General features: G+C 55.8%; 6 protein-coding genes and 1 non-coding gene across 7 annotated transcripts; 5 read left to right on the forward strand and 2 right to left on the reverse strand.

The window, feature by feature from the left end:
- Window positions 1–1,071: 1,071 nt before the first annotated feature.
- Window positions 1,072–4,009, forward strand: DCS_02178 (Sporulation protein Zds1; the record flags this gene model as incomplete). The annotated part of the gene is made up of 2 exons (XM_040799507.1): window positions 1,072–3,756; window positions 3,806–4,009. The coding sequence occupies 2 exons, from the start codon at window positions 1,072–1,074 to the stop codon at window positions 4,007–4,009; spliced, it is 2,889 nt and encodes a 962-aa protein (XP_040660390.1).
- A 745-nt stretch (window positions 4,010–4,754) lies between these two features.
- On the reverse strand, window positions 4,755–5,681 carry DCS_02179 (uncharacterized protein; the record flags this gene model as incomplete). Its single annotated transcript, XM_040799508.1, has 2 exons — window positions 4,755–5,263; window positions 5,318–5,681. The coding sequence occupies 2 exons, from the start codon at window positions 5,679–5,681 to the stop codon at window positions 4,755–4,757; spliced, it is 873 nt and encodes a 290-aa protein (XP_040660391.1).
- Window positions 5,682–6,119: 438 nt separating this feature from the next.
- Window positions 6,120–11,781, forward strand: DCS_02180 (putative MOT2-transcriptional repressor; the record flags this gene model as incomplete). The annotated part of the gene is made up of 5 exons (XM_040799509.1): window positions 6,120–6,163; window positions 6,279–6,345; window positions 6,413–6,525; window positions 6,599–8,586; window positions 9,335–11,781. 5 exons carry the CDS (start codon window positions 6,120–6,122, stop codon window positions 11,779–11,781), a joined length of 4,659 nt encoding a protein of 1,552 aa, XP_040660392.1.
- Window positions 11,782–11,872: 91 nt separating this feature from the next.
- On the reverse strand, window positions 11,873–14,314 carry DCS_02181 (potassium channel; the record flags this gene model as incomplete). Its single annotated transcript, XM_040799510.1, has 4 exons — window positions 11,873–13,649; window positions 13,708–13,827; window positions 13,885–14,067; window positions 14,130–14,314. The coding sequence occupies 4 exons, from the start codon at window positions 14,312–14,314 to the stop codon at window positions 11,873–11,875; spliced, it is 2,265 nt and encodes a 754-aa protein (XP_040660393.1).
- A 1,331-nt stretch (window positions 14,315–15,645) lies between these two features.
- Window positions 15,646–16,898, forward strand: DCS_02182 (uncharacterized protein; the record flags this gene model as incomplete). Its single annotated transcript, XM_040799511.1, has 2 exons — window positions 15,646–15,767; window positions 15,827–16,898. 2 exons carry the CDS (start codon window positions 15,646–15,648, stop codon window positions 16,896–16,898), a joined length of 1,194 nt encoding a protein of 397 aa, XP_040660394.1.
- A 259-nt stretch (window positions 16,899–17,157) lies between these two features.
- On the forward strand, window positions 17,158–17,248 carry DCS_t14. Its single transcript has one exon. It is a non-coding gene; the product is annotated as a tRNA-Pro (tRNA).
- A 2,018-nt stretch (window positions 17,249–19,266) lies between these two features.
- Window positions 19,267–19,948, forward strand: DCS_02183 (uncharacterized protein; the record flags this gene model as incomplete). The annotated part of the gene is made up of 4 exons (XM_040799512.1): window positions 19,267–19,279; window positions 19,359–19,541; window positions 19,598–19,705; window positions 19,776–19,948. The coding sequence occupies 4 exons, from the start codon at window positions 19,267–19,269 to the stop codon at window positions 19,946–19,948; spliced, it is 477 nt and encodes a 158-aa protein (XP_040660395.1).
- Window positions 19,949–20,168: the final 220 nt, after the last annotated feature.

Below are 20,168 nucleotides of genomic sequence, written 5' to 3' on the forward strand. Positions count from 1 at the left end.
ATGTACTGCACATCTCACACGTAATTGTACTTACTTTTATTACCGTACACCAGTACTAAATGTACATGTACAGTGCAGTTCTCTGGTGTACTTGTACTTAAATCCCTATTAGTAGTTACTCCGTACCTCCTCGGCAAAGCTTGCACAGTGCACGTAGAGACGCTAAAACACTGCACGCATCGCATTGTCGTAGCGGGGCTTGTGGTAACCAGGGCGCGAATCGCTACGCAAGGGCCGTGTGCCCGTGACGCAGCTCTCTGCACCGACCTCGCGAATGGCCTCGTAGTGGGGCCACGTGACTAACCAATCATCGATTTCATTACTCCAACTCCGTACACCGTACTCCGTACGTACGGAGTAGAGACTGAGTACCTTTCTTGTAATTTGACCACTAGCCGGCCTGTTCGGAGCACGCCTACTGCACACTTGCTGTACTGCATATGTACATGTACATGTTCCAGCACTCGTGCACCTCCAAGTTCTGTAGGTAATACTGTACACCTGGAAAAGTACATGTACTGAACTCGTCCAGCACGAGGTTCCATCCGCGGCGTGGGGCTGCGACTACAGTAGGTTAGTGCTGTACTCGTACTCCGTACAGTAATAATATCTGTGCTTGTCCGTTGTGCAGTACTTGTACTGTACACAGGCTGGGAGCAGGCTGCAGAAGTGAGTCGGGTACGGAGCCTTCGTACCACTCGGTCCCGGCATTCAGTCCGAACATCAGCAACGATCGACGACACACCATCTTACGCGGAACACGGCGAAGCCACGAGAACCTCGTCAGGAACCGATCTTGTACACCCAGCCAACAGACCTTGCCGAGAGCGGCCCTCGACTCGTACATTTGCCTCCCTCATGCGACGATAGTCTCGACGACTCCGACCCTCCAGGAGGTGTTTCCTCTGCCTCTCACGCCGTTGACGATTGATCTTCGCGTCCTAGCCGTCGCTGCGTCACCCCTCCATGGTAGGCCAGCGAGAGTGCTAAGATCGGGGTTGGCTGCCCATCAAGAGAAAACACAAGGGGCTGTCGGCGTGTCTGCCTCGTGACGCCTGGGCATCGCCCGCCATGATGGTGAGTTCCGCCCCTTGCCCAAAATCCATCCCCGTCCTCATCCCCATTGCCTTTTCTGTTGGCATGCGATCGGGCCTGGGATGTCTTCGGTCAGAAATGCTTCCCGACCCTTGCACACGTGGATCTATGTTTGCCGCCGTTTTTCGTTCCCACTTCCGCCACTCTGCAACGGATACCCGAAAAGCTGCTAACAAGGACGGAACGTGCAAGACCTCATCTCGGCCCCGCGACGAAGTTACTGGCAGTTTTAGTAGTCGACGTGGTCACGCCAGCCAACTATCCATCTCCGACCCGAGCCACCATGTCACCGAAGCGATCGGGACCCTGTACGGCGACGAAGATGATTCGGGCTCCGAAGGGGGGCGGCCCTTGAGCTTCATGGACGGCTCCTCATACCACGAGCAGATACACAGAACGCCACAAGCAGACCCAAACGAACAAAATCGCTACCAGCATGCTGACGAGACGCAACGACATCCCGCCCTACCCGTCGCGGATCAACCGCCCAGTTCATCCCCGGCACATGGCGAGCATGGCAGCCTCAGAAAAATGCAATCACTACCCGTTCCGCCTTCCTCGTATGACAATGGCTCGAAACTGCCTCCATCCCCAACGCTATCGCTGCGTGACGTCCAAGCCGATTCCACAGGCTCGCAGTTCCCCTTGACTAACATCGACAATCCCCAAGATATTGCCCAGGAGCTGAGCAACTTGCAAGCCCTGAGGCGGCTGTCGATGGACGTCGGAAACAGCATTGATCCGGACATGCCTCCCATGAGCCTCTCGGCGATACCTGCGATTGCCCCAAGCGGAGATGACGACGAGAATGATCCTTCGAGACTGCTTTGGGTTCCGGCTCGGGTCCACCCGGAACTGGCTCCAACCGAGTTCAAATCGTTCCTGGAGAAGCGTGTGCAATCCATCAAGCGGAGATCAGGGGACTCGTGGCTTTCTGCCGAAAGCGACTTCAGCCATGCCAGCACTGGCTCCGGTTTGACGCGGCAAAAATCCATGCTGTCACGCCAGATCGACAATTCTGGCGGACGAGGCGGTGTTGGCTATGTTGACGGTGCCGAGCGGCTAGAGAGGCAACGCTGTGGTGCGGGTCGTCATGGTTCAGAATTGAGTCTCGAAGAGCTGGTCCGAGATCCAACAGGTGCCGTCCAGAGGCTCGCGCAAGAATCGCAGGACGCTCCCGCCGGCATGGAGGGCGGCGACGACGACATGCCTATCCTCCCGATGGCCCCTGGCGTCGGCCTCCGGCGATCCACCCGAACCACATACCGCAAGGGTGGCAGCTTGCGCTCTGGCGACAGAGGTTCACTCTCCAAGCGACTCGCGCAGCGGCACCAGGAAAGCGAATCGCCCGATGGCACCAGTGAACGGGCGCCGGAAGCATCCAGCGATTCGCCTTTGAGGGCAAACTACTCCCGTCCGTCGCGACCTGTTTGGAGACAGAATTCCTTCACGACCGAATCGCCTGAAACATTGTCCAGTTCTGACGACCCTCCGGAGCATGGTGCCGAGTCGCAGGCGGCATCATCGCCGCAGGCGCAACAGGATCAGCCGTATGCTCGAGCTTCCTCGACATCCTCCAACGCGGCCAGCATGGAGCCTGCAATGCCCCAAGAGCGCATTGCACGACTGGATAACCATTATAATAGGTCATTCCCCCAGAGATCATCGTCGCAAAGTTCCGGGCAGCAACAGGACCACCAACCTGAGATAGTCATCGACGAGGCTCCTTCCAGGTCAACGGCGCGCCCGGCCCTGGCCAACAGCAAAACCCAATACACTTCCAAGTCGTCCCCTTCTGTGCCCACGCAGTCACTTCACGACGCACTCGCATCACCTTCGTCCCTGGCTGGAGGAGATGCCTCTCGCACCGACAGCCTCACCTTCATCCCCACGCTGGCCCAAGCTGAGAAGAAGCCTGAGAAGAAGTCCAAGAAAGATCGCGACGATGATTCGCCCGGTACACTCAGCAGGTCAGGGAGCGCCTGGAAGTGGCTAAAAGGCGTTGCCGATGACAGAGACAAGAAGAAGGAGGAGAGCAGAAAGTCCAAGTCAAAGGCGCTCGCGGAAAAATCGCAAGACAACGCCAGGCTGGATGTCATTCAGACGTCGATTGACAAAACGAACGGCAAGGGTCGCGAAAGCCTCGTCTTGGACCGGGATAGCATTGAAGGAAGACCAGCCGACGAGCGGAAGAAGGAAGGCAGCCGCAAGAGCGACAGCAAGAAGGACAAGGATGGTAGCATCTTCTCGTCCATCTTTGGAAGCAAGAAGAAGGAAGAGAAGGATAAGGCCAACAAGAAGTCTCAGCATCTGCAAGTCCCCGATGAGCCCGCATACAAACCTTTGCGGCCGGATGTGGACTACAGCTGGACTCGGTTCCCGCTCATGGAGGAGAGGGCGATTTATCGGATGGCCCACATCAAGCTGGCCAACCCACGCCGGCCACTTCTCAGCCAGGTTCTGCTGAGCAACTTCATGTACAGCTACCTGGCCATTGTTCAGGCAATGCACCCGCAGATGAACGTGCCTACTTCGCCCCAACAGAAGCGGCTGGAGGAAGAGGCTCGGCGCAAGCGGCAGGAGCAGGCCTACGCGTCGCAGCAGCGCGAGGACGAGCAGTCCGAGCACAGCCTTGACCAGTACAACTATAACTACCATAGAGTAAGTGCCGACCCATTCGACCGGCCTTGACCCATAGCTAATCGCTCAGGCTGCCGTTCAGTACGCCGACGCCGGTCCAGATGACCAGGTGGAGTACGTCGACGATGCTCAGATCTACGAGGATGAACATGGAAACAGCAATCGCGAGGAGTACGGGTACGGGGGCTACGGCCACGACGTGAAGGACTACTATCATTTCAACGACATTGGAGACGACAACCAGCGCCACGACGGTGAAAGTGACATGTGGTGAAGCACGGAGCAAGCAGCAGTAACGTTTTGTCACAAACCTTTCTAATCATTTATATAGTCACATTCATGATTATATGACAAGGTGTAGGGAATCACAGCTGTATATACGATATCAAAGGACTCCAGCATCTAGCAGAGTTTAGACGCTTTGCGTGAAACACGGGCATGATATCCTCGGGCTACAAGAAACGTTCTAGTCAATTCTACACGGGAATGGAGCGGCTGAAGTGGAAAGATGGGTACATTGCCAGTCCCGCCGTTCACATTCACTGCTGGTGCCACTGAAAAATGCGCAATTGGAGGGTTGACTGGGGCCGATCGGCCAGCATCATATTCGCGATTGCCATTTGGTCGTCCAGATACACTCACTCCCCAGTGTGTCGTCTCAAGCTCTTGCTGGTGTGACATCGAATGTTAGACGATAAATGACCAATTGTTACTGTAAAGCCCAGTCTAGCCTCGAACAAATTGTTGTGGAAGGCCATGGTCTTCAGGTGATTGACAACAGCTTACCAAGAATTGCAATTCTATCAAAGCAATAGCCCCATGCATGACTTCACTCTTGAGATCGACAATATGTGAGTGCTCTATGTGAGTGCTCTACTGTCGAGCCTGTCGTTGTCAGCAAGGATAACAATGATACAGTCACTGGCTGAAGGTGGTACACATTAGCAAGGCAGGTAGCAAGCGTGCCAGCGTAGAGCTAGTTTGGACAACCTAAATCATATATAGTACAGTCTTCCCACCTATTTCTTTGGCTCCTCCTTCTTCTCCTCAGGTTTGGCCGTCGGCAGCTTGAAGGATTCCGGCTTGCGATCTTCACCCGACCCAATCTGTTCCCAAACACTCGATCCACCCTCGAAATTACGAAACGCCTGCGTGAGCTCCAAAGGTTCCGTGACGATGCGCTTCTTCTCCTCGTCGTAGCGAACCTCCGTGTATCCTGTCAAGGGGAAATCCTTCCGCAGTGGATGTCCCTCAAAACCGTAATCGGTCATGATGCGTCGCAGATCGGGGTGCCCAGTGAAGAAAACGCCGAACATGTCATATACCTCGCGCTCGTACCAGTTGGCGCCATCGAAGAGACTTGTGATGCTCGGTACGGGGGATGCCTCGTCGGCATAGGTCTTGACTCGGATGCGGGCGTTGTGGCGGACGGAAAGCAGGTGGTAGACGACCTCGAAACGGTTCTCCCTCGTGGGGAAGTCGACGGCTGTGATGGCACTGACCTGGGTAAACTCGGCGGCTGTGTTGTCTGCAGACGCATGTATCAGCTTGAGTACTGTAGGGATCATCAAAAGATTCATACATTTCAGGAATGAGAAGACGGGAATGACCCCGGATGGCGAAATGTAGATCGTGAGCTCGTCCTTCCAAACGGAGAACTGCTGAACGAACTTGGGCATGCAGCCCATCACCCACGCCCCGTAGCGATGAAGGTCCTCAGCCTTGCCCTGGTACTTGTCGGCGGGGTTCACAATGGGCGCTTGCAGCTTTCCAATCTGCTCCCGCGGAGCCTTCCGCATGTTCTCGGATTCCTTGGGCATGGCGACAAACTGAGGAGCCGAGATTGAGAAGGCACGGATGGCATGTTCGCTGCGGCCAGGCACCAAGGGCCTCGCGGGCCGTAGAGCCGAGGCAAGGGTCCGGCTTCTCGAGAATTTGGTCGCCATGGCCGAATCCGCGACTGATGGTGGCCAATTAACAGGGCAAGACGGTGCTGTGATGGGTGATGTTGGTGGTTCCAAACAATAGCTCTCGAGGATGCTTGGAACGACAGGGCGAAATCTCCGAGGATCTGCCGCAATAGGGAATTACTTTCATTCATGCCCGGACCCTTCAGCTTTTGCACGTAAATCACTAGCGGCCCAATGTGAGTGGTCGATGTGGGCATAAATCACGTGAATCGCCCACTAGCAGCTAGGCCCAATGAAGTCTAATCCCAACCATGTGTAACTTTCTCTCCTGCACTTTTGGTTCGGCTCTGTAGCATCTGCATTATCAATTCATCAACGAGTCTCCCTTTGTTCGTGCACATTTTCCACTTCCTAGCGACTCTCATCGAACTATATTATTCATAGCACCCCCTCCGGAGAACCGTAATAGACAAGATGGCACCCCAAGACTCGTTCATAGAGGATGAGGACGAGACCTGGTACGTGGTGTCTCCTGGGAGCACGCCACTGTTTTCCATCCATCCCCCCTGCCCCCCCAAGCCGCTAGCGATGCCCTCAGGCGACGACGAGTTGGTATTCTGACAGATTCCATAGCCCCCTCTGCATCGAAGAGCTGGATCTTACCGACCGCAACTTCCGGCCATGCCCCTGCGGATACAAGGTACTATGAGATCCCCGGCTTGGTCGATGTCCCTGACACGTTGTGAGACTGACTTGTGCACCTTCAGGTCTGCCAGTTCTGTTTCAACAACATCAGGAATAACATCAACGGCCTGTGTCCGGCATGCCGACGACCGTACGACGAGAAGACGATCCAGTACAAGATTGTCACGCCAGAAGAGTACGCCACCCCCTTGCCTCCCTCTCTCCTCCTAGTTTCTGAAGCATGACTGAAGCTGACCACGCATGCCTAGGATTGCTGAGTTTTCGCGAAATATCCAGAAGAACCAAAAGAAGCGAGTGCAAGAGCAGAAACAGAAAGAGGCTCAAAAGCGCGAAGCCGAAAGGGAGACGCGCAAAAATCTTATCGGCGTCCGGGTCGTCCAGAAGAATCTCGTTTATGTGACAGGTCTCGCAGCCGGCGGCCGGGAAGATGAGCTCCTCAAGATGCTACGAAAACCAGAATTCTTTGGTCAATACGGCAACATCCAGAAGATCTCTATTAGCAATCGGAAATCCCCGGATGGCCAACACCACTCTCTTGGTATCTACGTCACTTTTGAGAAGCCCGATGACGCATATCGCTGTATCTTGGCTGTGGACGGATCCGTGAACGGCGACCGCGTTCTCAAGGCACAGTATGGCACGACGAAATATTGCTCGGCCTGGCTCAAGTTTGAGAAATGCAACAACCCTGGTTGCATGTTCCTACATGAAAAGGCCGATGATGAGAACAGCTACACTCGTCAGGACTTGTCATCTCTAAATTTCCTCACCCAGACCGACCGACCCCTCAACAGCGGCAGCACGTCGGCTCGCGCCGTTTCTCGACAGCAGGGACCTCAGCCAACCCCGCCTCCCACGTCGCAGCCCATGCGACCCTCGTTGAGCAAGGATGGCGTGGTGGACAATCCTGTTGATACCTCAGCTCTGCCTTCTTCCGCGAACTGGGCTCGGAATCCACAACGAAGCCGCAGAGGAAGTCATGCCACGAGCGGTGCTGCCTCCAGCCCTGCCGTTTCAACGTCCTTACCAGTTACAGCGGAGACAGCGACTGAGAACGTCGTGCCTGATGCCGAGTCATCTACCACTATTCCAGCATACTTGAGGAACTTGGCCCCCCGCGATGCGGTTTTCGATGAAGAGATTGCCGCACTACTATCCTTCCAACTCCCCAAGATCCGTGTTCCAGACTTTGAAAAGTATCCTCCCATGTTCGACTTGCGAGGTGGCGAGAAACGGAGGGTCATGCGTGAAGAGGAAGACTCTCGAATCGCCAATCCAGACGATCAGCTGGAGGCGTTGGTTTCTTCCGAAGAGCCCGAGACGGGAGGTGGCAGCCTCGCTCTTGGTGGGGAGCCGGAGGAACGAGAATTGGCTGGCGACGGCCACAGCTTCGATCAGCGTCAAGTCAGCACCCAGCCGCCGATCCAAAGAGGAAGCACCGACGGCATCTTAGGCACCGGTCCGGGGGGTTCCAGCTTTGGCCAAGGCTCCAGCCGCTCCATGACACCCCAACAATTGACTTCAATACGATCTGCGGCTGGCTTTGGCGACCAGGGGTCTCCTGCTATATCAAGCCAAAGCACTGCATTCCAGGGCCAAGGCCAGGGCCACAGTCGACAGCCTTCTCGATTTAACTTTGCAAGCGACAATACAAACTCGTCATCGACTGTCAAGCTTGCTGCAAACCCACGGAATATGGCTCAACAGACATCCATGATGCCGAACTCATTCCAGTCCCAAGGGGCCAACCAATATTACCCGACGACTATTTCTGGCCCCCCACCAGGCCTCAAGTCGACGGGCACACCCCCCAACATGTACGGTCAGTCATTTGGCGCAGGATTCGGCGCAGCTCCCAAGGATTCGTCAAACGAGCTACTTCAGAGTCTCATCGGACGGAATCGTGCGGGTGTCAGCCAGCCTCATGATGCCGGAAAGCGTGAGTACATGATTTCTTCTTTCTCAAACCAGTACCCACCATCCTCTACCTCCACCCCAGTTCCTGCGTCAAACCTCCTGGCCTCGCTGTACGGTAATCAACCTGGAGCATTCCAAGACTTTGGATCGAAGCAGAAAAAAAAGGGGAAGAAGCACAGGCATGCTAACACTTCCTCCTCGGGGGGGAGTGGCTTAGTTGATCTTGCGGACCCGAGCATCCTGCAGGCGCGGATGCAGCACCAGCAGCCCCAGAGCACTGCCGGAGCCAGCCAGGGACTGTACGGTGGTCAGAGCCAAGGTGGGTACAACCCCAACATGATGTACAATGGCAACTATACACGGTGGTAGTTTGGGTGGAGCGATTTTTCGTTGAAGACGCTATCATGTTGGCTCGCCACTCTCTGTTTGATGTATTTTTGGTGTGGAGGAAGGCATTCAAGAGCCTCTCGGAACACGCCGTTGACATGGGCCACCATGTGCTCTACGGAGTCCGATATTTGCATTTGATCCAGCAGGCATTGGCAAGGCCATTTTCGTGGCCTTTCTGAAGAACGCAACCCTTTTTTTTTTTACGCCAGCCGTCTGCTCGATCTTCCAGGGAATGGATCTGCTTCAGGCGACAGCATTTTCGCACATTGTCACTTCCCTTTTCTTCTCTTTTCATATCTCTTGTCGTTCTTCCCATCCACGTCTGCGACGCCGCGGCTCGGAGTGGTCGAAGAGTCAAAGTCAGTCAGGCAAGCCATCATCGTCTTCCACAATCACCGCATGTACGTTAACAAATCGCGCCAATGCGCGCCCCAGGTAAGGGGTTCTTGCTGTGGTCGGAATAAACACACTATACCCTCAATTCTCCCCAAGAATGCCTTTCGTCATTGTCCCACGTGGAAGACGATGATGGAAGCCGTAGCCTGACTTACCAGTTCCTGTACTATGGTGCGGTTGTGTTGTAATCTGAAATTGATGGCCATCTTGCCCTTGTCTTGTCTTCCGTTGTATTTGCCTCTAATCCATCAGGCAGTCAGTTGCTAACTCTTTCCTTCAAGCAGATGACGAGCTACTCTCGTTCGACAAGGCAAGCGAGGCGGTTGATGACCTGCTGCACGATCCGCAAGACGACCTTGGCCAGCTGGGGATTGCCTTGAGCAGCGCCATGCCTTCTGTTCCTCCTGGCTTTGCGGGTCCCCATGGGCACCCTGATCCAACGCAGCCGTCGTCTGCACCAACGCTGCCATGGCTTCTCACTCCCGTTCCCAAGGTTGCGGCAGCAGGTATCAATCATGGCACCATGACACCGGAGCAAACGCCGCGAAAAGGCCGGCTGGGTTCGACTGCAAGGAGGGGTGGCAAGTCTCTGACCACCGACTCGGGGGCACCGAAGGGTGCTCCGTCACTGTCCAGCCAAACGCAGCCTCTGGCCGTCCAAGACGACGAAAACTTTCCGCCGCTTGCAACTCAGGCGAGAAAGCAGCAGAGCAGCTCACCTGCGATCCCAACCGTACCCACTCCTAAGGGCACGCCGGCGCCGAAGAGGTCTTCCGACAAGGGAAAGGTGCCTGAAAAGGTTTCTCAGTTAAATTTAGAGAAATCCCGAGGACAACAAAAGTTGGACAAGGAGAGGGCGCTTGAAGGCGCTCGTGCATCAACCGATGGAAAGCAGCCTCAACAGAAGCAGCCTGCTGACAGGAGCAAGGCAACGATGAAGACTTCTGAGCTGAGCTTTCAAAACATGCCTGAAGATATGAGCAGCAACCAGGCTGTTGCCAGCCACTCGAGCCGAAAGCCAGGCAGCGCTGGTGATGAAGGTTTGAACGCACCAACACCCCGGTCTGAAGACTCGACACGGCCACAGGGGTCAACCGATGAAGTTGTGTTCCCTCCCCTTCCAACTCCCTCTGGCAGTGGGGCGGCATCACCTGCTCCTCGTGTTGCCCCCAAGTCCCTCAGACTGGTGTCGCCAGTCAAGACGGACACGTCCACTTTACCTTCGTTGGTCCAATCGCTTGCCTCGAGGGTTGTTTCTGCTTCTCAAGGGCCCGACACCGCAGCCAGCGATATGGCTAGTGACACCGCCTCACTTGTTTCCGCCTCCGTTTCTGCATCCAGAGCAGGTTCGCCACCACCAAACCGAATCGGTTCCGCCGCCGTCCGAACCAGCACCAAGAGTTCGCAGCGCAAAGAGCGTAAGAAGGCTTTTCAAGAGGAGACGAAAGTAATTTCCGAGAGACCCAAGGAGGAACCGAAGCCTCATGATGCCATTGTCGTGCGAAAGAAGAAAGAGAAAAAGGAGAAGCCTACAAGGGCTTCGGCACCTCCATCGCAGGACGAACCACTTGCGGATGCCGCGATCCAGGACGGGCCCGTAACTGAAAGTACGTCAAAAGAAGGCGCCAGCAGCAAGGAGTCGGATGGTGCGGACTTGAAGGACAAGCTACTCCCGTCGAGGAAGGGCGCCTCGTCTAGAAAGGGCAAAGGCAAAGGCAAAGGAAAGGAGAAGGGGAAGGAAAGAGAGACACGCGAGGTGGCCCAGCCGCAGCCCACGCCTCCAGCCGCCGATGCTGAGCCAAACTCCACAGCTCAGGCCGATGAAGCAGAGCGATCACGATTCAGTCCAGCTGGTGTGTTCGCGGGCCTTGCTAACCTATTCAAAGGCGAGGATCTTGCTCTGTTTAAGCCCGTCCCGAGTGGCAACCAACGGCAAGAGCACAACAGCGGTGCCAAGAATGGAGCCTACTGCAAGGACTGTGCATGTAAGTGTGCAGAGATCAGAGAAGAGGACCTTGCTGCTCTGCGTGCGGGGAAACCGGTTCGGAAGCAATTCCACATGGACGGCGGCAGGATGTTGATCACGCCCAATGGAGACAGCATCCGCGGGTTGTCTCCCAACGAAGAAGATGCGTTCCTACAGCTCCAGACCGCCATTGCCCTCTCTGCAGAGCACCCAGGCGCATTTGTCGCCCCTCGGCATCACCCTGGCAGTGGTGCATTTTCTCTTATCAAAGGACGAGCCGTGCCCAATGGTCGGCCCAACATTTTCCCTCTTACATGTCACCCCTCGTCTCCGGACCCCGTTGGGAAGATGCAGCGCGAGGAAGCGCTGAGCTACATCAACCAATACGTCCTGCCCCGGCTCAACCTGGGTGCGAGCAACATGGGGTTCCCCAATGCGGCGTCCCCCGCCCGCGACTCGGCCGCAGCGAGCCTCAACTCGCTGGCCCCATACTTTTACGGCCCAGATGCGGCAGCTGGCGTTGGTATCTACAGCGCACCAGATGGGGCCCGAGCAATGCGAGACTTTGCTGCCTCGGGGGGGAGCCAATCCGAGGAACCAGGCAAGATTCCCGGGACAAATGGTGTCTCAAGCATGCCCCTGATGAGCGTCGAGGATGCTGAGTCAGCTCTCTTCGCTGCCCGCAGGGAAACCGAGAAGCTGGAGAGAGGTCTCAACGCGGTTATCAAGCGCAACAGGCGGTTGGTGCTTGGAGGGAGCTAGGCTAGTGCTGTTTATTTACTCCGAGCATCTCGGAGGATCTTGCCCTGTGTAAGCGTTGTTTCGACAAATATAGCATTAATAGCGGAATGCTTCACATTGAATCCGCAACGGAACCCTCGGCCTCCTTCTTCGTCTCCCATAGCGACTCCTTGAGTCTAGCCATGAGCCGCTCCAGTATCCACTCGCTCTCTTCCTGCCCCCCAATGAGGGGATTTCTGTGGCCGACCCATGACCACTTGAGATTCTCCTCATCGTCTGTGGTCTGGTCGTCCAGGCGGTTTTCCGTTACAGTGGGATCCCCCCCCTGCGACTGATGGCTGCTTTCCTGATTGCGGAGACGCGGCATGCGATACGAGGAGCCATTGCTGCGCTGCGGCCGCTGACTATTCGTCTTTGATTTCGCCTTGCGATGGGTTTCGGGGTCCCGCTCGTCCTCGCCCATCAGGCCAAGATACCAAGCCCATTCCTCGAAAGTGTACCGGCGAGGCACAGCCTCGCCGATGTGCTTGGTGACAGCCTGTATCTCTGATATCAAGATGAGGTTGAAGTCATTGCCCGTGGGCAGGTCATCCAGCCTGGAGCGGATAATGGTAAGAGACCGTCGGGCCTGAGTGGTCATGGGGGTGAGGAGGTTAGTGCTTGGGGTGGATCTAGGTCGGCTTGGCCTAGCAGAGGTGGTGGAGTTGCTGTGAGACGTTCTCTTATCACCCATCTTCCGCTCCTTCTTGCTGTTGAAGGTGCTGGACCGAGACTGGAGGTCAGGACGATCGAGGTGGGAGGCGTCGTGGGCCATGGACATGGCGTTCTTGAAGAGCCAGCCAAAGGTAACACGGTAGACGATGCATTGGAAATTCTTGGTGAAACCTTCTTCACTGGGCAGTATCGTGATGTTTCCAATGGTAATGGTGATGTCTCGAACAAGCTTAACAACCGTGTCTCCAGCGTTAGAGATGAGAACCGTCATGGTGGGTAGGGCCATGAGGGACCAAAAGACGAAAAAGGACTTTCCGCAGTTTGACACCGGAACGAGATCGCCGTAGCCGATGGTCATGAGAGATACGAAGCAGAAGTAGACGGCATTGAAGTATGTCCAACCCTGGTATGGTTCCTCGACGGCACGAAAGACGAGGGCGCCAAGGAACCACAAGCAAAACCAAGTGGCTGCAGAGATGATCAATGCCATCCATTTTCGTCTGGTCGAGGCTTTGTTTTGGATCTTTCGCATCAGCTCAAACTCAATTCGCCGCCGCTCGAGCTCGCCTTCGGGAATGTCGTGAACGGTGGGCTCACGCTCGAGGGGCGTCAGTATTTCGTCTTTGCCCTTCTTGGCCATGGTGCGAATGACACGGCGGCGCTTCCTCTCCTCCATCCGGGCGTCGAAGCGTCGACGTCCACGCTCGAGGATCATGCTGCGAATGGAGCTGATGACAAGACCGAGGCTAAGGACGCCAATGAGGGCGTAGGGGATGAGCAGGGCACGGCCGAGCTCGGTGACGGGACAGAAGTCGCCAAAGCCGACAGTAAAGAGGGTCACGTTGGCCCAGTAGACGGCATCAAGGTAGCTCCAGCCCTCGATGTGAGAAAAGACGAGGGCCCCAAGCAGAATATACATGAGGACCAGGACAGTCTGGAGCATAAGGGTCCGTTGGCTAGGGGTGAGGTCAAAGTCCTTGCTGTAGTGGCCCGATAAGGCGCCGTAAAAGGTGACGACCATTAGAGAAGCGGTGACGAAGTATAGGATAGCGGCCCAGATCCCATAGTAGAAGGCCTGTGACCAGATGCAATCGCTCGCGTACTGGCCCAGACCATTCATCAAGGGGCCCGAGGCCGTGGCATCAAGGGCGATGAGAAGTATTGCGGATATATACCTGAAGTGATCCATCAGCTTCCATGCCCGGTACAGCAACACAGTTTTTTCTGTCATACCAACCAATGATGGTGATGGGTTGTGCAATGGTGAATCGGAGTCGTTTGGTCATGTTCAGGAGAAGTGATGCGTTTGCCAGCAGAGCGACCACCAACTGAATACCGTTGATGATGGTTAACCTGGCATCGAGAGTCAGCCAAGAACGCAATGTTTCCCATTCGTCTGGCAAGACTTACCAGGCGGGATCTGGGAGAAAGGGAGCGTCGTCGAGATTGGTGCCGGGAGGGTAGTACTGGCGCCAGTGCTGTCCCAGGGCGCAGATGCTGAAGGCCGATGCCACGGGGCCAAGTGTAGCGGCGATCATGGGGAAGGCAGCTGAAGCGAACCACCAACGGCTGGTAAGAGTCGTGAGCTCGAGGCTTTTGACATGGTGCAACGATACGATAGGCAAAACAAATCAGTATCAAGAATGCTCACTGACCTAGGCTCCAGATGGCTATCATCGTTGTGGAAGCGGCTGTCGGCCCGCAGCTCCTGTTGAAGCTCGCTCTCTGCATTCTCCGCATGCTGGTCGGCCGCCTCACGATGCCTGGCGGCAAGGCGAATCTCGTCATCAGCCGCCTGAGCATGCCGATCGATGCTGTCTTTCAAGTTGCCATCGTCCATTGCGAGGTCGGGCTCGAGCGAGCTCTAGGCTTGGCGCGAGATGGCCAGCATGGGCAGACATGGGCACTATCGGAGACCTGGGGACGTCGGGTCTCGCGAACTGGAGGCCATTCGCACTGGCGGGTGTTGAGGCGACGGAGGTCGGCTATCGATGACGGCCGTCCATCCGTAGATGCATCACCAAGGAGTCGAGGACGAATGCTGCCAAGACAAGATTTGACGATATGGCGTCGTCGAATATGGCACACGACCGGATGCAGCTGCGGTCACGAGGAAACCTGCGGTGGCTTCAAACGTCTCGAGACAATGCAGACGACGAAATGGGTCGAGATTTGGACGGCGAACGGCTCGGCTATGACTCTCCGAGAAGGAGGGGGCCAAGGGTGCCATTCTGGCTGCGGAGAGGAGCCGGCTTGGGAATAGAATGACGATTGTGAGTGAACCTGCGCCTGCTAACAATACTCGTTCGTGTGCCGGATTCGCTAGCAATGGCCGCTATTTCTGTTAGCACATGTACAGAGCGTGGATGTCCAACCGCCAATGACGTCGAAGATTCCACCGCCACGACAACTCACAGGCCATTCTTGGCAGGGACCTTTCACCTACTAGTCCCTACTAGGTAAGCAGGTGTACATTTTCAGTGCTGTGCGGTAGGCACACTAGGTACCTACTGCAAGTAAGTAAGTACTAGTAATAGCGCCAGGACAAAACCTGCAGGGCCAACCTGTGGGCCCGATAGTGCGAAATTTGTAGCGAGCATTGGCCTGCGGGCAGGCACGTTTCCAGGCGTGTTGTCCAGCGCAACTGGCACTTTCACAGTGCTGTTTCTCCTGAGGTAGGGAGACGGCTGGGCTCTTGAGGGACCCCTGCAGCTCTGTCACCCCTAGCCGTGTCTCCAGACCTTCTGTATGGCTCGACTCGTACAAGGCTACAACTCAACTCCCACCATACTGATACGCATATGCGCAAGATCACGCGGCCCTGGCGACGTCCTCCTCACTCCTCCTCACGCCCATTGGTCAGTTTGACAATGCGTGGCGGGAATGATATCAATTGATATCAATAGGGAACATTTGCTTCACGTCACGTTTGTCGAAACATCATAGTATTGAGATTGCATTCGCTCATTCCACACTCGACTTTGAGAACTGTACGAGAAGATATCGGTCGCGGACGTGCGCATTTCCAAAGTTTGTCATCTCACGACACGCAACTTCCTCGTCGCGCTGCAGATTCTTAGATGAGGCGATGGGATGTTGGCCGACAAAAATACATCTTCCCACCATTTCCTAGCATGACCATCCGATACCCTTCTGGCCGAGAGACCGACGATGCAACGATGGCCGCGGCGCCTTCGCGCGTTGTGGCCACGACGCGGCAGATGTTTCAGCTGTCGCAGCAGTCCTGAACGATTCAGTGTCCGGTGTGGCTCGGCCGGTCACGTAACAGTCGAGTGCGTTCACGTCTTCCTTTTGTGTGCCATCGAGACAGTCGTTCCCCTAACCATGGCAGCCTCTTCAATCGGCCCGAAGGCTCTCCCGAAAGCGCACTCCTGCTTCACATCCCGCCCTTCCCATGCAGCGATGGAGCTGCCGCCAGCCTGCCCGAGTTCCTCCAGCACTTGCCCGTTGCCAGCATCAACTATCGGTGGGGACCAACGTCACTGGTCGCCGGCCATGAAGAGGGCATGATCCCTCGACCGTTTCTTTGGCCGACACCGATCCATGACGTAGCCATCGCCTACGCCTGGCTCGTCGAGAAACTGGCGCCACCGGGGAACTCTAGACGGAACATTTACGTCTACGGATCTCACCTTGGCGCATCGTTGGCTACCTCACTATCCCTGACGGAGGCACACACTCACGCCAGGTTCGGCATCAGGGGCCTCGTCACCTACAACGGCATCTACAACTGGACAATGTTTCTGCCGGATCATCGGGTCAACAAACGGCAGAAAAAAGGCCAGGCGATAATTCCGCCTCCGCAACCCGCCGAGGGCTCCCACCTCCACAATTTGCAGCAAGAAATGCCTAGGCTGTTCGAAGACCCCTCCCAACTGTTTGATTCGTTCGCAAGCCCGAGCCTATTCTTTCACAGCCCGGGCTTGCATGTGCCTCGATCATTTTCCATGTCGACGGAAGACACTGCGAGAATCGACGCCTTGGCTGCGGGCGAAGAGATTGCCGATTCCAGTCTGATGATGAAAGCACCGAGAAAATCACACATGATCTTCCCTCCTCGCAGCTCAACGCTCAAGATTCCCGAAACGCTTCTCCTGCACGATTCAGATCCCCTTGCACTCGTCCCGCTCAAGACCAAGAGCGGCCGGGCGGCAAAGCGTGCGAGGGCAAAGGGAAACACGTTTGGGGCGCAAGCCGAAGAGCTCGCCGAGCTGATGAGGCGCAGTATCGAAGTCGTCGAGTTGAAACAGCGCCGCAAATGGGATGAAGATATGCATTTCAAAGAGGACGAAGCCCGGCGTAGGGTGCAGGTAGTTGATGTAGGATCCGAAACGGCAAGCACCAACCTCGGCGTCGATGGGAGGGACGTTGCCACTGCCTGGCTACAACATAGGCTTTCGTGATGGCCAGCTCCGGAAGCAATCCAATGTTTTATTTCTACATCTCAATGACATTTGTCCAACTTGATGGCAGCATTCCATTCTCACGTTACAGCGGCTGGACGGGAGACGGCTCGTGGTCATCTCCTGACAGCAATTACCTAGCTGCGCAGCCTGGCGGTGGGAATACACGTACTGAACTTAAGTACGCACCAGGAATTAAATGGGTCCAATACCTAATTCTGGTCATTGATAAGATTTATTACAACCCCGGTAATTCAGCGGCCAAATGGTCTAGTGGTATGATTCTTGCTTTGGGATAGGTTGACCCGCTCAACTGCAAGAGGTCCCGTGTTCAATCCACGGTTTGGCCCTCCTTTTTTTTGTCGTTTTCTTTCTTTTTTCCTGCCGCTACGCTCGTTCCAAGACCAGGCGTTGGTTGGGAGGGGACTTCTGGGTGATTGACAGCAGAGAAAGACGAAGGAGGGCGGCATATATTTTGGTCCAAAGGGTTATGCAATGTACTACTGCCTTGTATGCATGCCCAAAGCTCACGACAACTCTGACAAGCTGGGTCGCTGGTTTGGCAGATACCTGGCTCGTTCATAGTGATATCCTCGAGTGGAGAGGCCGGCTGGGTGCCGGCTGCAGTTGAGTTGGCATGTGGCAGGCTTGATGCAACCGAGTCGAAGTCATGGCGCGAATTTTCTCCGTTGAACATGCACGCGGTTATGTCTTCATCGTTTTCCGTTCGACGGGATGTATCATGCACGTGCAAGCACCTATTTATAGATTTATAGTCTCGGAGCAAGTGTCCTCCATCATGGTGCAAGTTCAAAGCAGGCTACAAGGGATAGGTGCCCCCAGTTCGCATGGATGTGTACGCGGAGGACGCGTCATGGCCGCCATGTTGCGTTGGCACGAGTTGGGTTGACACTCGACAAGCATAGATGCCTCCATCTGGAACCTTTGCATCCGTAGTGGTAACTCGGCGAGATGGCTTATTATATGCGGATGCAACGACGGGAATTGGACAGCATTCCGCGCAACGCGCGACCTCACAGCCGGCGTGAGTGGTTGTTGCCTGTATCGTGCTCCATCGGCTCAAGCATGCATGCTACTCTGCACTGGTGGTGTATGACAATGGCGATGCAGCTCGGACTGGAGCTCCTCTGTGAGGTTGCAGTTGTCCCTGCAGGGTGGCAGGTGGACGGACAAGCGGACGGTGTTGGTGCGGCAGTGCCCCAACCACGGCCCCCTTAATGCCGTTCACGGGAACCCTCTTCGCTATTACTAGTCGGTGGGTACCTGTGGAACGAGTACTGTGACTTATCCGTTCAGTGGGGTTCTACACATAAGCGCACCTCTCCATGGGTGAGTGAACTGTACTAGCTACTCCGCATCCAGGTTCCCCAGAGATGAAAAGTAATATACTGTAATACTTGTACTTACATGTACTGCAAGTACTCCGGACAGAGTACACCTACTGTAAGTAGTGCTGCACTGTACTGGAAGTAAGTACTGTACTATTAGTTGTACGGAGTACGGAGTACTTGCAGTAAACTCCGTACTTGAGCTGGTACTCCGTACTCCGTACTTCTACCATGGCAGGTATTGCGCTGCGCAGTAATACCGTACACCGTACCGCTCTTTCAGTGCTTCTCAGTGTTACCAGAAGTACCACTGCAAAGCGGCCCCGGCAGTGGTAATCATTAGTACCTAGTAGTACTAGGTCGGTAAGGTACCTAGTAGTCAACTCGCCCAAGCCTGGCTGTGCCGAACGCGTCCTGGATGGTGCCTCGACCGACGTCAGACGCCTCCCATGACACACACTCACTCTCAGACCCTGCCTGGATGGGCAAGCAGGCACCGAGGTATACCTTGGTAGCCTGTCGCAGAATACGAGTGGCCAGGCTGTGCAAGCGCGAGGCACGTCCCAACGTCGGTCACGTCTCAGAGTTGGTCCGTTATGGCCACCATGGCGGGCGGTACGGTGGTACCTACCCCGGGCAGGTCACGCATTCCCCTCTTCCTCCCCGGCTTGCTGAGCAGAGTCAACTTTCCTTTCCTTTCCTGTCCCTGCCTTGCCTTGCCTCCTTAACCTTTCCTATATTACCCTAGTACCTGCCTCTCCTCCCTCGCCGGCTGCTCTCCAACCTTATACTTCTGCTCTCCTCCTCTCCGTTCGCCAAGTTCAACCCGTCGCCCTCATCAACAGCATCTGATCCCGGTACGCTACTGCTGTATCATAGAGCCGTAAGTGACGACACCGCACGACTTGTCGTCGCCATCTACACACATCTGGCTCCGAATCCCCTAGCTGATCAGTTCGTTAGAGCTTCACGGAGCAAACCATTTATCCAACTCTCGACCGAGAAGTCCCCTTTTCAACATGCCTGGCATTCGTACGTCCCGCGAGCTGGATTCGTGGCCCCCATCCGAGCTCGGCTTTCTCCAGTCCCATTCCTAATCGTCCGCTTGCAGCGATCGGAGCTCTCGACAACTTGAAGACGAAGCTCAAGGCCGCCTTCAAGAAGAAGACGAAGGATCTGATGGGATCCAAAGCCAAACCCGCAGATGGCGCGGCCACCGAAACCGAGCCTGCGGCAACCGCTACCTCTGCCACTGCCCCGACCGAGACCAAGCCCAGCGAGCCTGTTCCTGCCGGTACGTGGAGCGCCCGTCAGCGTGCACGCCTTTGATTGCGCTAACCTGCTCTCCAGCTGTGCCTGAGCCCGTCGACGACGCAGCCAAGGACGAGGCCAAGGCCGAGACGAAGCCCGACCCGACTCCGGTGACGGACGGAGCCAAGACCGCAGAGGCTGCCCCTGGTGAGATCTTCTACCCTGCTGCTCGCCGGGACACAGACCGTCATCATGTTTATGCTAACCTTTGTTCAAGCTTCCACCGTGCCCGCTAAGGCGGAGGCCGCGACAGCGCCTGCGACCAACCAAGTCAAGGAGGAGGCTGCCGCCGCCACTCCTGCTGTCACTTCTGCTGCCGCTCCCGCCGCCGTCGCTGCTGCCGCCGCCGCCGCTCCCGCAGCAGCAGCTGGTCCCGCACCTACGGCCTAAAATACTCGCCATGCCCTGCGCTGTCACCAGGACGTGGAGTCTATCAACACTACCACCACCACCAGGTCCCTCCCTCGGGAGTTCCCCGAGGTGCTGGCGAGTGGCGCTTGGGCGGCTGAGTGCCGAAGATGCGGCTACGATCTTGGCGGAGATGCGATCTTTTTTCCCATCAAGTTTGATTGTCATTGTTACGCTAGTTTGCTGGATACCCCGGAATAGG

This window comes from Drechmeria coniospora, chromosome 01, assembly GCF_001625195.1.
Source record: "Drechmeria coniospora strain ARSEF 6962 chromosome 01, whole genome shotgun sequence".
NCBI classification, from domain to species: Eukaryota; Fungi; Ascomycota; class Sordariomycetes; order Hypocreales; family Ophiocordycipitaceae; genus Drechmeria; species Drechmeria coniospora.